General features: G+C 42.4%; 1 protein-coding gene across 3 annotated transcripts in view; it reads left to right on the forward strand.

Annotated features, from left to right (window-relative positions):
* XPO7 (exportin 7) overlaps window positions 1–16,906 on the forward strand; it is a 92,455-nt gene that overhangs the window by 46,893 nt on the left and 28,656 nt on the right. For all 3 annotated transcript variants that reach the window (XM_088443394.1, XM_088443395.1, XM_088443396.1), the window contains 6 exons: window positions 1,587–1,722; window positions 1,951–2,024; window positions 2,110–2,190; window positions 11,380–11,443; window positions 12,947–13,055; window positions 13,138–13,244. In XM_088443394.1, coding sequence (XP_088299520.1) covers window positions 1,587–1,722; window positions 1,951–2,024; window positions 2,110–2,190; window positions 11,380–11,443; window positions 12,947–13,055; window positions 13,138–13,244 — 571 coding nt within the window. The remainder of the gene's footprint in view (window positions 1–1,586; window positions 1,723–1,950; window positions 2,025–2,109; window positions 2,191–11,379; window positions 11,444–12,946; window positions 13,056–13,137; window positions 13,245–16,906) is intronic.

Raw genomic sequence — 16,906 nt, forward strand, 5'->3', positions numbered from 1 at the left:
TATATATATATATATATGTGTGTGTGTGTGTATGTATGTATATATATATATATATATATATATATATATATATATAAATTCCTTTCTCTCTTCTGCTGGTTTCTTTTAAGAATAGTAAAAAAAAAAAAAAAGCTATTTTAGAATCTTCACTTATTTTGATTGTAAGCTAATTATATAAATGTGGGGTCCATGGCGGTGAGAGTGCAGAATGCACTATGTGGATTCCCTGGTGGTGTGAGTGCAGAGTGCACTATGTGGATTCCCTGGCGGTGTGAGTGCAGAGTGCACTAAGTGGATTGTGGAGTCCCTGGTGGTGTGAGTGCAGAGTGCGCTATGTGGATTCCCTGGCGGTGTGAGTGCATAGTGCACTGTGTGAATGGTGGGCTCCCTGGCAGTGAGAGAGCAGAGCGCACTGTGTGGATTGTGGAGTCCCTGGTGGTGTGAGAGCAGAGTGCACTATATGGATTCCCTGGCGGTATGAGTGCAGAATGCACTGTGTGGATTGTGGAGTCCCTGGCGGTGTGAGTGCGGAGTGGATTGTGGAGTCCCTGGCGGTGTGAGTGCAGAGTGCACTATGTGAATGGTGTGCTCCCTGGCGGTGTGAGTGCATTATGTGGATTGTGGGGTCCCTGGCGGTGTGAGTGCATAGTGGATTGTGGGGTCCCTGGCGGTGTGAGTGCATAGTGCACTGTGTGAATGGTGGGCTCCCTGGCGGTGTGAGTGTAGAGTGCACTATGTGGATTCCCTGGCGGTGAGAGAGCAGAGTGCACTGTGTGGATTCCCTGGCGGTGTGAGTGCAGGGTGCACTAAGTGGATTATGGAGTCCCTGGCGGTGTGAGAGCAGAGTGCACTATGTGGAGTCCCTGGTGGTGAGAGAGCAGAGTGCACTGTGTGGATTGTGGAGTTCCTGGCGGTGAGAGTGCAGAGTGCACTATGTGAATGGTGGGCTCCCTGGCGGTGTGAGTGCACTGTGTGGATTATGAAGTCCCTGGCGGTGTGAGTGCAGAGCGCACTATGTGAATGGTGGGCTCCCTGGCGGTGTGAGTGCAGAGTGCACTATGTGAATGGTGTGCTCCCTGGCGGTGTGAGTGCATTATGTGGATTGTGGGGTCCCTGGCGGTGTGAGTGCATAGTGGATTGTGGGGTCCCTGGCGGTGTGAGTGCATAGTGCACTGTGTGAATGGTGGGCTCCCTGGCGGTGTGAGTGTAGAGTGCACTATGTGGATTCCCTGGCAGTGAGAGAGCAGAGTGCACTGTGTGGATTCCCTGGCGGTGTGATTGCAGGGTGCACTAAGTGGATTATGGAGTCCCTGGCGGTGTGAGAGAAGAGTGCACTATGTGGAGTCCCTGGTGGTGAGAGAGCAGAGTGCACTGTGTGGATTGTGGAGTCCCTGGCGGTGTGAGTGCAGAGTGCACTATGTGAATGGTGGGCTCCCTGGCGGTGTGAGTGCAGAGTGCACTGTGTGGATTGTGGAGTCCCTGGCGGTGTGAGTGCAGAGTGCACTGTGTGGATTGTGGAGTCCCTGGCGGTGTGAGTGCAGAGTGCACTATGTGAATGGTAATCTGTCATCCTTGTTGCTTGGCAGAGTGCTGCAGCTGATGAACCTCACAGACTCACGCCTGGCACAGGCTGGCAATGAGAAGCTGGAACTCTCCATGCTGAGCTTCTTTGAGCAATTCAGGAAAATATACATTGGGGATCAAGTACAGAAGTCATCCAAGGTAAGTGCGGTCGGAAAAGGGCTACAGAATGTGTCCATATCTAACCGTAATGGAGAGAATGGTGCTTCTAACAGTACGTTGTGGTCTGGTTATTAAGCAGTGTTGGAGGAGTTTGTGTATTACGTGAAGAATATAGAGATGTTCTGAGACTGGAAAACAGGAGGCCAATTACATGTCATTTTGTCATGCTCCTGGTCTGATCTCCGCTTCCTTTTCTCTCCTCTACAGCTTTACCGGCGTCTGTCAGAGGTACTGGGTCTGAATGATGAAACTATGGTGCTGAGCATCTTCATCGGTAAAATGTAAGTGTGTGACCATCAGCTCCCAACCTCATGACAAAGTCTCTGTAAGAGAAGAGCATTAACATGTTCTTCCGTGTCCCCACAGAATCACGAATCTCAAGTACTGGGGTCGCTGTGAGCCCATCACATCCAAGACTCTGCAGCTGCTGAATGACTTGTCCATAGGATATCCTTAAACACTTTGGGGTGGATTAGTGCATAGTGATAAAGGGGTTTTGGTCGGGATGCAGGCGCTCAGGATCTCGGGGGTCAGAATCCTGATGCTTAATCATGAGCAAGAAGTGTAATGTACCAAAAATCATGGTACTCTTATTCTATTTTACTAATAATATTTGCTCAATTTGTAACTATAACTTTTGGCTATAAAGTCAATTACGTACAAGTGCTCCCTGCAACGAAAGTGTACTTACTGCATATAACCGGCTTTGAGATGGTCGATAATACAAAGCAGCTAACACGGGGCCTTTCGGACTTCAGTATGAATCTTCCTCATCTGTATGTGTCAAAAATGCTGGTGTCGGTACAGCCGCACCGTTATCGCGCTGTCCTGGTGCCTGCAATTTGATACACACAGGTGATGCTGATTGCTGTGACTACGTGATTGGTGGCGATGTAAAATAATAATGATCGCAAAACAAATGTGATTATTGATCAATCAGCCCCAGAGTATTGAAAATAATGTAAATAATTTGTTGCAATTTAGTTGATGGACCATAGTACTTGTTATTGCTGCTGCTGTGTAGTCCTATCCTAAAGGCATATTTTCTGAGTCTCCTCAAAAGGATGTTCTTCTAGTTGTTGGGCACTGGTGTATAGAGGGCCTTATCCAGCGTGCACTGCTGAATGCAGATTCCCCATGGTCAGGAATCTGCGCAGTACGGATCCTGCCGTTGTGTCGCCGCCGTTGGGGGGAGAGGGGGGGGGGTAGGCCGGGATCTCCGCCGACTGCCGGAGATTTCCTGGCCTCTTTCTCTCATCTGTGGCAGCCAGCTTGCCCCATCGATCACTTAGCCGAACGATGTTCACGCAGATTATGTGATGCTGCGTTGGACAACGCAGGTCGGATAAGTAATGCATGCAGGAGAAGTGACCATTATTGCAAGGGCGGAATTGCAAAGCTGCTTGCGTCTTTGCAGTTCCATCTCAAGCTGAGTCGGGCCCTGAGTATGGTGTGTAAGCGTGTGCATTGTCAAGTTATTGGGAGGGGAGATAAGGATTATTGCAGTAACAATAGGCTATTGGGAGGGGAGAGAAGGATTATTGTAGTAACAATAGGCTATTGTGAGGGGAGAGGAGGTTTCTTGTAGTAACAATAGGCTATTGGGAGTGGAGAGGAGGATTATTGCAGTAACAATAGGCTATTGGGAGGGGAGAGGAGGATTCTTGTAGTAACAATAGGCTATTGGGAGTGGAGAGGAGGATTATTGCAGTAACAATAGGCTATTGGGAGGGGAGAGAAGGATTATTGTAGTAACAATAAGCTATTGGGAGGGGAGAGAAGGATTATTGTAGTAACAATAGGCTATTGGGAGGGGAGAGAAGGATTATTGTAGTAACAATAGGCTATTGGGAGGGGAAAGAAGGATTATTGTAGTAACAATAGGCTATTGGGAGGGGGGAGAGAAGGATTATTGTAGTAACAATAGGCTATTGGGAGGGGGGAGATAAGGATTATTGTAGTAACAATAGGCTATTGGGAGGGGAGAGAAGGATTATTGTAGTAACAATAGGCTATTGGGAGGGGGGAGAGAAGGATTATTGTAGTAACAATAGGCTATTGGGAGGGGAAAGAAGGATTATTGTAGTAACAATAGGCTATTGGGAGGGGAGAGAAGGATTATTGTAGTAACAATAGGCTATTGGGAGGGGAGAGAAGGATTATTGTAGTAACAATAGGCTATTGGGAGGGGAGAGAAGGATTATTGTAGTAACAATAGGCTATTGGGAGGGGAGAGAAGGATTATTGTAGTAACAATAGGCTATTGGGAGGGGAGAGAAGGATTATTGTAGTAACAATAGGCTATTGGGAGGGGAAAGAAGGATTATTGTAGTAACAATAGGCTATTGGGAGGGGGGAGAGAAGGATTATTGTAGTAACAATAGGCTATTGGGAGGGGGGAGATAAGGATTATTGTAGTAACAATAGGCTATTGGGAGGGGAAAGAAGGATTATTGTAGTAACAATAGGCTATTGGGAGGGGAGAGAAGGATTATTGTAGTAACAATAGGCTATTGGGAGGGGAAAGAAGGATTATTGTAGTAACAATAGGCTATTGGGAGGGGAGAGAAGGATTATTGTAGTAACAATAGGCTATTGGGAGGGGAGAGAAGGATTATTGTAGTAACAATAGGCTATTGGGAGGGGAGAGAAGGATTATTGTAGTAACAATAGGCTATTGGGAGGGGGGAGAGAAGGATTATTGTAGTAACAATAGGCTATTGGGAGGGGGGAGATAAGGATTATTGTAGTAACAATAGGCTATTGGGAGGGGAGAGAAGGATTATTGTAGTAACAATAGGCTATTGGGAGGGGAGAGAAGGATTATTGTAGTAACAATAGGCTATTGGGAGGGGAGAGAAGGATTATTGTAGTAACAATAGGCTATTGGGAGGGGAGAGAAGGATTATTGTAGTAACAATAGGCTATTGGGAGGGGAGAGAAGGATTATTGTAGTAACAATAGGCTATTGGGAGGGGAAAGAAGGATTATTGTAGTAACAATAGGCTATTGGGAGGGGGGAGAGAAGGATTATTGTAGTAACAATAGGCTATTGGGAGGGGGGAGATAAGGATTATTGTAGTAACAATAGGCTATTGGGAGGGGAAAGAAGGATTATTGTAGTAACAATAGGCTATTGGGAGGGGAGAGAAGGATTATTGTAGTAACAATAGGCTATTGGGAGGGGAAAGAAGGATTATTGTAGTAACAATAGGCTATTGGGAGGGGAGAGAAGGATTATTGTAGTAACAATAGGCTATTGGGAGGGGAGAGAAGGATTATTGTAGTAACAATAGGCTATTGGGAGGGGAGAGAAGGATTATTGTAGTAACAATAGGCTATTGGGAGGGGGGAGAGAAGGATTATTGTAGTAACAATAGGCTATTGGGAGGGGGGAGATAAGGATTATTGTAGTAACAATAGGCTATTGGGAGGGGAGAGAAGGATTATTGTAGTAACAATAGGCTATTGGGAGGGGAGAGAAGGATTATTGTAGTAACAATAGGCTATTGGGAGGGGAGAGAAGGATTATTGTAGTAACAATAGGCTATTGGGAGGGGAAAGAAGGATTATTGTAGTAACAATAGGCTATTGGGAGGGGAGAGAAGGATTATTGTAGTAACAATAGGCTATTGGGAGGGGAGAGAAGGATTATTGTAGTAACAATAGGCTATTGGGAGGGGAGAGAAGGATTATTGTAGTAACAATAGGCTATTGGGAGGGGGGAGAGAAGGATTATTGTAGTAACAATAGGCTATTGGGAGGGGGGAGATAAGGATTATTGTAGTAACAATAGGCTATTGGGAGGGGAGAGAAGGATTATTGTAGTAACAATAGGCTATTGGGAGGGGAGAGAAGGATTATTGTAGTAACAATAGGCTATTGGGAGGGGAGAGAAGGATTATTGTAGTAACAATAGGCTATTGGGAGGGGAGAGAAGGATTATTGTAGTAACAATAGGCTATTGGGAGGGGAGAGAAGGATTATTGTAGTAACAATAGGCTATTGGGAGGGGAAAGAAGGATTATTGTAGTAACAATAGGCTATTGGGAGGGGGGAGAGAAGGATTATTGTAGTAACAATAGGCTATTGGGAGGGGGGAGATAAGGATTATTGTAGTAACAATAGGCTATTGGGAGGGGAAAGAAGGATTATTGTAGTAACAATAGGCTATTGGGAGGGGAGAGAAGGATTATTGTAGTAACAATAGGCTATTGGGAGGGGAAAGAAGGATTATTGTAGTAACAATAGGCTATTGGGAGGGGAGAGAAGGATTATTGTAGTAACAATAGGCTATTGGGAGGGGAGAGAAGGATTATTGTAGTAACAATAGGCTATTGGGAGGGGAGAGAAGGATTATTGTAGTAACAATAGGCTATTGGGAGGGGGGAGAGAAGGATTATTGTAGTAACAATAGGCTATTGGGAGGGGGGAGATAAGGATTATTGTAGTAACAATAGGCTATTGGGAGGGGAGAGAAGGATTATTGTAGTAACAATAGGCTATTGGGAGGGGAGAGAAGGATTATTGTAGTAACAATAGGCTATTGGGAGGGGAGAGAAGGATTATTGTAGTAACAATAGGCTATTGGGAGGGGGGAGAGAAGGATTATTGTAGTAACAATAGGCTATTGGGAGGGGAGAGAAGGATTATTGTAGTAACAATAGGCTATTGGGAGGGGAAAGAAGGATTATTGTAGTAACAATAGGCTATTGGGAGGGGGGAGAGAAGGATTATTGTAGTAACAATAGGCTATTGGGAGGGGGGGAGAGAAGGATTATTGTAGTAACAATAGGCTATTGGGAGGGGAAAGAAGGATTATTGTAGTAACAATAGGCTATTGGGAGGGGAGAGAAGGATTATTGTAGTAACAATAGGCTATTGGGAGGGGAAAGAAGGATTATTGTAGTAACAATAGGCTATTGGGAGGGGAGAGAAGGATTATTGTAGTAACAATAGGCTATTGGGAGGGGAGAGAAGGATTATTGTAGTAACAATAGGCTATTGGGAGGGGAGAGAAGGATTATTGTAGTAACAATAGGCTATTGGGAGGGGGGAGAGAAGGATTATTGTAGTAACAATAGGCTATTGGGAGGGGGGAGATAAGGATTATTGTAGTAACAATAGGCTATTGGGAGGGGAGAGAAGGATTATTGTAGTAACAATAGGCTATTGGGAGGGGAGAGAAGGATTATTGTAGTAACAATAGGCTATTGGGAGGGGAGAGAAGGATTATTGTAGTAACAATAGGCTATTGGGAGGGGAGAGAAGGATTATTGTAGTAACAATAGGCTATTGGGAGGGGAGAGAAGGATTATTGTAGTAACAATAGGCTATTGGGAGGGGAAAGAAGGATTATTGTAGTAACAATAGGCTATTGGGAGGGGGGAGAGAAGGATTATTGTAGTAACAATAGGCTATTGGGAGGGGGGAGATAAGGATTATTGTAGTAACAATAGGCTATTGGGAGGGGAAAGAAGGATTATTGTAGTAACAATAGGCTATTGGGAGGGGAGAGAAGGATTATTGTAGTAACAATAGGCTATTGGGAGGGGAGAGAAGGATTATTGTAGTAACAATAGGCTATTGGGAGGGGAGAGAAGGATTATTGTAGTAACAATAGGCTATTGGGAGGGGGGAGAGAAGGATTATTGTAGTAACAATAGGCTATTGGGAGGGGAGAGAAGGATTATTGTAGTAACAATAGGCTATTGGGAGGGGAGAGAAGGATTATTGTAGTAACAATAGGCTATTGGGAGGGGAGAGAAGGATTATTGTAGTAACAATAGGCTATTGGGAGGGGGGAGAGAAGGATTATTGTAGTAACAATAGGCTATTGGGAGGGGGGAGATAAGGATTATTGTAGTAACAATAGGCTATTGGGAGGGGAGAGAAGGATTATTGTAGTAACAATAGGCTATTGGGAGGGGAGAGAAGGATTATTGTAGTAACAATAGGCTATTGGGAGGGGAGAGAAGGATTATTGTAGTAACAATAGGCTATTGGGAGGGGAGAGAAGGATTATTGTAGTAACAATAGGCTATTGGGAGGGGAGAGAAGGATTATTGTAGTAACAATAGGCTATTGGGAGGGGAAAGAAGGATTATTGTAGTAACAATAGGCTATTGGGAGGGGGGAGAGAAGGATTATTGTAGTAACAATAGGCTATTGGGAGGGGGGAGATAAGGATTATTGTAGTAACAATAGGCTATTGGGAGGGGAAAGAAGGATTATTGTAGTAACAATAGGCTATTGGGAGGGGAGAGAAGGATTATTGTAGTAACAATAGGCTATTGGGAGGGGAGAGAAGGATTATTGTAGTAACAATAGGCTATTGGGAGGGGAGAGAAGGATTATTGTAGTAACAATAGGCTATTGGGAGGGGAGAGAAGGATTATTGTAGTAACAATAGGCTATTGGGAGGGGAGAGAAGGATTATTGTAGTAACAATAGGCTATTGGGAGGGGGGAGAGAAGGATTATTGTAGTAACAATAGGCTATTGGGAGGGGGGAGATAAGGATTATTGTAGTAACAATAGGCTATTGGGAGGGGAGAGAAGGATTATTGTAGTAACAATAGGCTATTGGGAGGGGAGAGAAGGATTATTGTAGTAACAATAGGCTATTGGGAGGGGAGAGAAGGATTATTGTAGTAACAATAGGCTATTGGGAGGGGGGAGAGAAGGATTATTGTAGTAACAATAGGCTATTGGGAGGGGAGAGAAGGATTATTGTAGTAACAATAGGCTATTGGGAGGGGAAAGAAGGATTATTGTAGTAACAATAGGCTATTGGGAGGGGGGAGAGAAGGATTATTGTAGTAACAATAGGCTATTGGGAGGGGGGAGATAAGGATTATTGTAGTAACAATAGGCTATTGGGAGGGGAAAGAAGGATTATTGTAGTAACAATAGGCTATTGGGAGGGGAGAGAAGGATTATTGTAGTAACAATAGGCTATTGGGAGGGGAAAGAAGGATTATTGTAGTAACAATAGGCTATTGGGAGGGGAGAGAAGGATTATTGTAGTAACAATAGGCTATTGGGAGGGGAGAGAAGGATTATTGTAGTAACAATAGGCTATTGGGAGGGGAGAGAAGGATTATTGTAGTAACAATAGGCTATTGGGAGGGGGGAGAGAAGGATTATTGTAGTAACAATAGGCTATTGGGAGGGGGGAGATAAGGATTATTGTAGTAACAATAGGCTATTGGGAGGGGAGAGAAGGATTATTGTAGTAACAATAGGCTATTGGGAGGGGAGAGAAGGATTATTGTAGTAACAATAGGCTATTGGGAGGGGAGAGAAGGATTATTGTAGTAACAATAGGCTATTGGGAGGGGAGAGAAGGATTATTGTAGTAACAATAGGCTATTGGGAGGGGAGAGAAGGATTATTGTAGTAACAATAGGCTATTGGGAGGGGAAAGAAGGATTATTGTAGTAACAATAGGCTATTGGGAGGGGGGGAGAGAAGGATTATTGTAGTAACAATAGGCTATTGGGAGGGGGGAGATAAGGATTATTGTAGTAACAATAGGCTATTGGGAGGGGAAAGAAGGATTATTGTAGTAACAATAGGCTATTGGGAGGGGAGAGAAGGATTATTGTAGTAACAATAGGCTATTGGGAGGGGAAAGAAGGATTATTGTAGTAACAATAGGCTATTGGGAGGGGAGAGAAGGATTATTGTAGTAACAATAGGCTATTGGGAGGGGAGAGAAGGATTATTGTAGTAACAATAGGCTATTGGGAGGGGAGAGAAGGATTATTGTAGTAACAATAGGCTATTGGGAGGGGGGAGAGAAGGATTATTGTAGTAACAATAGGCTATTGGGAGGGGGGGAGATAAGGATTATTGTAGTAACAATAGGCTATTGGGAGGGGAGAGAAGGATTATTGTAGTAACAATAGGCTATTGGGAGGGGAGAGAAGGATTATTGTAGTAACAATAGGCTATTGGGAGGGGAGAGAAGGATTATTGTAGTAACAATAGGCTATTGGGAGGGGAAAGAAGGATTATTGTAGTAACAATAGGCTATTGGGAGGGGAGAGAAGGATTATTGTAGTAACAATAGGCTATTGGGAGGGGAGAGAAGGATTATTGTAGTAACAATAGGCTATTGGGAGGGGAGAGAAGGATTATTGTAGTAACAATAGGCTATTGGGAGGGGGGAGAGAAGGATTATTGTAGTAACAATAGGCTATTGGGAGGGGGGAGATAAGGATTATTGTAGTAACAATAGGCTATTGGGAGGGGAGAGAAGGATTATTGTAGTAACAATAGGCTATTGGGAGGGGAGAGAAGGATTATTGTAGTAACAATAGGCTATTGGGAGGGGAGAGAAGGATTATTGTAGTAACAATAGGCTATTGGGAGGGGAGAGAAGGATTATTGTAGTAACAATAGGCTATTGGGAGGGGAGAGAAGGATTATTGTAGTAACAATAGGCTATTGGGAGGGGAAAGAAGGATTATTGTAGTAACAATAGGCTATTGGGAGGGGGGAGAGAAGGATTATTGTAGTAACAATAGGCTATTGGGAGGGGGGAGATAAGGATTATTGTAGTAACAATAGGCTATTGGGAGGGGAAAGAAGGATTATTGTAGTAACAATAGGCTATTGGGAGGGGAGAGAAGGATTATTGTAGTAACAATAGGCTATTGGGAGGGGAAAGAAGGATTATTGTAGTAACAATAGGCTATTGGGAGGGGAGAGAAGGATTATTGTAGTAACAATAGGCTATTGGGAGGGGAGAGAAGGATTATTGTAGTAACAATAGGCTATTGGGAGGGGAGAGAAGGATTATTGTAGTAACAATAGGCTATTGGGAGGGGGGAGAGAAGGATTATTGTAGTAACAATAGGCTATTGGGAGGGGGGAGATAAGGATTATTGTAGTAACAATAGGCTATTGGGAGGGGAGAGAAGGATTATTGTAGTAACAATAGGCTATTGGGAGGGGGGAGAGAAGGATTATTGTAGTAACAATAGGCTATTGGGAGGGGGGAGATAAGGATTATTGTAGTAACAATAGGCTATTGGGAGGGGAGAGAAGGATTATTGTAGTAACAATAGGCTATTGGGAGGGGAGAGAAGGATTATTGTAGTAACAATAGGCTATTGGGAGGGGAGAGAAGGATTATTGTAGTAACAATAGGCTATTGGGAGGGGGGAGAGAAGGATTATTGTAGTAACAATAGGCTATTGGGAGGGGGGAGATAAGGATTATTGTAGTAACAATAGGCTATTGGGAGGGGAGAGAAGGATTATTGTAGTAACAATAGGCTATTGGGAGGGGAGAGAAGGATTATTGTAGTAACAATAGGCTATTGGGAGGGGAGAGAAGGATTATTGTAGTAACAATAGGCTATTGGGAGGGGGGAGAGAAGGATTATTGTAGTAACAATAGGCTATTGGGAGGGGAGAGAAGGATTATAATAGTACCATCAGGATATTGGGAGAGGAGAGAAGGATTATTGTAGTAACAATAGGCTATTGGGAGGGGAGAGAAGGATTATAATAGTACCATCAGGATATTGGGAGAGGAGAGAAGGATAAGGCCAGTACTTTACCTGACTGGTGTGTCTGTGATGTAGCCCGCTATGTCTTCTTTCTTTCTCCTTAACCCCTCGCACATACAGCAGTGTCAGGAAGCTGGTAAAACTCAGCGCGGTCCAGTTCATGCTAAACAACCACACAGTAAGTGCAAGTTACAGGCAGTGAGCAGGAGCACTGTCACTTTTTCAAAGTATTTATAGGAATGGAGTTTTCCTAAATATGACCAGTTACTATGAAATATCTCTTACTAATGATTAGTGAAACTGTACCTATATCTCTATTGCTTTGCCAGGTCCATACACATTGTTTTCAAATAAGGAGGAAAAAGAGCACGAAACTTCTGTTCTTCTCACTTGATCACAATACTTCTAAAAATAAAATGTAATCTAAATTATAGACACAGCGCTCTTTTAAAGTTTTCTGTATCAAACATAAGCTGCATTTCCAGACACATTGGTGTAATATAATTACTGTATCTGTGTAATGTCTCAAAATATCAACACATTTGTAGCATCGTTTTGTAGCCTCCCCATGTCTGAGTGTTTGTATAGACAGCAAATGAATGGGTGACATCTGCTGACTAGAAGCTGCCAAGGAGAAGGAATACAAGGAGTGTGATAGGTCAGGTGTTTCCTCATACGTGACCCTGTGAGGTGTAATGCCGGGTACACACTAGACGACGTGTGTACCCGGCCATTACATGATGCGATGAACGACCTATTGTGTGGTCGTTAGACACCACACGATCTGGTGAATGACTGCACGATATGTCGTTCACCAGCCGCCTCCACAAGCATGGGGTCATTCATCAAATTGACAGATTGAGCAGCATGTAGACTCGATCTGTCGATTCCATGAACAACACCGCGGGAGCCCGGATGGTCGCTTATAGTGAATACACTCTTGCCGACATGGGCGATATGTCGACCCGATCCGCTGGATCGGGGGCGACACATCGTCTAGTGTGTACCCAGCTTAAGATCTTTCGTTGTACTAGAAGTACTAGGTTGGTCATTAAGGAGTTAATAGCTCTTCCACATTAGCCCTAGACATGACAATAAATTAAACTTGTATTACCTCGGTTCCCTGAGGAGATGGCTAGCAGCATATCAGCTGCCCCTGACACCAAGCACAAGGGGTAACAGAGGTCATTGAAATGCGCCACACATCAGGTGTTTGTTTTTTAAATGCCGTTGCAAAAATTAACATGACACCCGCTCTGTGGAGGCCACTACTGTAGACTCATGTGCACAGGTGATGCTCCAGGACTGCAAAATCTTTTGCAACTCCTCACTAAACACACCAGGAGGAGGAGTGAGCTGCTGTCTTGTCTGACATCTTGGTCTATACTAACAAATTAGAGTATATAGCAAGTTACAGCTGACCTATCCTTATCACTGCTGCAGTCTCCGTATAGGCAATCCTACGCTGGCCAGCGCATCAGTACTTATTATCTACTGTATTTCAGGTTACCCTCCTATGGCTCTGAGTGAGGAGGGTGAGATGAGATGCACCCAGAAATTCTCAAAATGTGTTGAGACATCCATGTGTGTCATGATGAGTCAGTGCCCCATTGTCTTTAATGCTTGGTGAGACAATGACCATGTATGTGATCCTGCAACATGATGATGTCCTGTGTTACAGAGCGAGCACTTCTCTTTCCTGGGGATCAACAGCCAGTCCAACCTGTCAGACATGCGCTGCCGAACCACCTTCTACACTGCCCTGGGGCGCCTCCTCATGGTGGACTTAGGTATAACTATGTAACGAAGTACTGAGTATTGTGTGCAGCTTCTGTATGTGATACTGTATTCACCATCTGTCTTTGTCTTTAGGGGAGGACGAGGAACAGTTCTCCCAGTTCATGATGCCTCTCACTGCTGCCTTCGAGTCAATGGCCCAAATGTTCAACAGTAACACCTTCAATGAGCAGGAAGCCAAGGTGATTTACACAGAAGTAGTATTGTTATTGCTAATATAATCCACTCCGCACCCTGGAAATGGCCATAAAAACGTAGTGTAGAAGAAATGCATGTAAAACACGTGTTGAATTACAGCTGTCACGTACACACACTGTACAAAGATATTTACCGAAGTCAGGACCAGGTCTGGGTCTGTTCGTAATTTACAAAGAGAAACAGAAAGCGGTAGTATAATGGTGCACCAACCGATCAGTATAATTTAAAATATAACTTTTAATAAATCTCCTTAAGAAAACAATTCCCCTCCGGGATTAAGTTTGACAAAGTATTGAAGAAATTAAAGTGAAAAAAAATGTGAATAGAAAATATAAATTAAAAACAATGTGCCAGGGGTATAATCATGCTGAATAACTGTTCACTATTAAGTCACCTTAGAACTAATTGACCAATAAAGTATTGTCTCTAACCGGTCTGGTCTATTTAATGAGAGACACGTCGTGTACAATATCTAACTGTCACTTAAAAGACCAACATGCACACGCATGTAAATAAGTCTGAAAGTGCAGTGATAAAATGATCAACAATATTCTGGTTAATACATCATCTCTAGATATTAAATTAGTCTCAGGGCTTGTACGAAATATTAATGTGCCCTTTATTGACACAATAAAATTACTTGAAAAAAGTTTGTTGCTTAATTGCTCACACTACCTGAACACAATTATAAATAAAAGACCGTGGTCAGCTTTTAACATATCTCTTAAATGGCTGAAACTGTTACCATTAATAAGCTCTAGGCGGGCGAAATGCGCATTTGTGGTGTCAGGAGTTATTTTATACTGCGGCCGCATGTGCAACGCTGACCACGGCCTCGGTGAATGTATCTGATTGCCGGTGGATATTGTCAGCGTGCTATGTAATTCAATGTAGTGGCCTCACACAGCTATGTATCCAGACCCACTCTATACTGCTGGCTATATGTTAAATATGCGAAATATTAATGTGTCCTTATCTTTATTGACACAATAAAATTACTTGAAAAAAAGTTTGTTGCTTAATTGCTCACACTACCTGAACACAATTATAAATTATTTGTGTAGTGATCGAACACATAATAGTGTAATAACTTGCATGCCGTAGGTTTAAATAGCCTCTGAGACAAAATTCAATAGGATTTGACTAAGAACCTATTGGTTCTCAAGGTGTAGATATAGTGACTTAATGATAATATTATGCGGAATTAATCATGTGTGCAGCTAGACCGGCATTGTTGGAAAACATAACTACAATATATGCACTAGCAAGAACATTAATATCAATGAGCATTGCTTATGTGGCAACTGCCCAATGCCAGCTGCCAAAGGCTAATAAGAAAGAATGCCGTATTAATCTGACAATTTATTAATCAGCGTTCATTAGAAATCATTGAGGCTGATGTCAGTGTTTAGCATATGGCCAACTGTATAGGGTATTTGGTCAGACAGAACGATTCAACTGACCATCTGTACCCACATTAATGAATGCATAGATACAAAGTGTGCATGTATTGGAATGTTGTAACATTATTCCTTGATTACAATGTAGCCGACAGCAGGTCTAAATATACAGCTTTCTAGACCGCTATAATGATCATATGATATGCTGACAATTACCACCGGCAATCAGATACATTCACTGAGGCCGTGGTCAGCTTTTAACATCTCTCTTAAACTACTGAAACTATTGCATCTCACGCTGATAATCTCCACCGGCATTCAGGTACATTCACTGAAGCCGCGGTCAGCATATTTAACATATAGCCAGCAGTATAGAGTGGGTCTGGATACATAGCTGTGTGAGGCCACTACATTGAATTACATAGCACGCTGACAATATCCACCGGCAATCAGATACATTCACCGAGGCCGTGGTCAGCGTTGCACATGCGGCCGCAGTATAAAATAACTCCTGACACCACAAATGCGCATTTCGCCCGCCTAGAGCTTATTAATGGTAACAGTTTCAGCCATTTAAGAGATATGTTAAAAGCTGACCACGGTCTTTTATTTATAATTGTGTTCAGGTAGTGTGAGCAATTAAGCAACAAACTTTTTTCAAGTAATTTTATTGTGTCAATAAAGGGCACATTAATATTTCGTACAAGCCCTGAGACTAATTTAATATCTAGAGATGATGTATTAACCAGAATATTGTTGATCATTTTATCACTGCACTTTCAGACTTATTTACATGCGTGTGCATGTTGGTCTTTTAAGTGACAGTTAGATATTGTACACGACATGTCTCTCATTAAATAGACAAGACAGGTTAGAGACAATACTTTATTGGTCAATTAGTTCTAAGGTGACTTAATAGTGAACAGTTATTCAGCATGACTATACCCCTGGCACATTGTTTTTAATTTATATTTTCTATCACATTTTTTTCACTTTTAATTTCTTCAATACTTCGTCAACCTAACCCCGGAGGGGAATTGTTTTGTTAAGGAGATGTATTAAAAGTTATATTTTAAATTATACTATCGGTTGGTGCACCATTATACTACCGCTGTCTGTTTCTCTTTGTCATGACAATTGGTAGTTGGTAGCACACCCCTCATTTTCATATAATAGGTATTTGTTCTTCTATCTCTTATTCTGAGGGGGTTGCCAATTTGAACTAGTGTGGTAGTTTTGTTTTTGCTTTATTCTGTTCATATTTAATCTGACTTAACTGTACACAAACTATTGTGCCCCAATGGCTTAATTCCTTGTGACATCAAAATTAAATTACATCAAAATTAAATAAATGACCTCTGCAACAGAGACTGCCTATCCAGTGGCCAGATTACAGGCCAGAGGACCATCCTGTTGTATAAATGAGATAAATACACTGGAGACCATAGCATATACACTTTAGACCAGGGAAACATACTGTTGTGTATATTAGATATATACTGTACATGGGGTACTGCCTCTTATATACTGAGACCAGCGAAATGTCCTATTGTATAAATGAGATATATACACTGGAGACTGCATCTTATATACTGAGATATAGACCAGAGAAATGTCCTATTGTATAAATGAGATATATACACTGGAGACTGCTTCCTATATACTGAGATACAGATCAGAGAAACGTCCTATTGTATAAATGAGATATATACACTGGAGACTGCATCCTATATACTGAGATACAGACCAGAGAAACGTCCTATTGTATAAATGAGATATATACACTGGAGACGGCGTCCTATATACTGAGATACAGACCAGAGAACGTCCTATTGTATAAATGAGATATATACACTGGAGACTGCATCCTATATACTGAGATACAGACCAGAGAAACGTCCTATTGTATAAATGAGATATATACACTGGAGACTGCATCCTATATACTGAGATACAGACCAGAGAAATGTCCTATTGTATAAATGAGATATATACACTGGAGACTGCATCCTATATACTGAGATACAGATCAGAGAAACGTCCTATTGTATAAATGAGATATATACACTGGAGACTGCATCCTATATACTGAGATACAGACCAGAGAAACATCATATTGTATAAATGAGATATATACACTGGAGACTGCGTCCTATATACTGAGATACAGACCAGAGAAACATCCTATTGTATAAATGAGATATATACACTGGAGACTGCATCCTATATACTGAGATACAGACCAG

The sequence above is a fragment of the Taudactylus pleione genome, unplaced genomic scaffold, assembly GCF_031769625.1.
Source record: "Taudactylus pleione unplaced genomic scaffold, aTauple2 ptg000329l, whole genome shotgun sequence".
Classification (NCBI taxonomy): domain Eukaryota; kingdom Metazoa; phylum Chordata; class Amphibia; order Anura; family Myobatrachidae; genus Taudactylus; species Taudactylus pleione.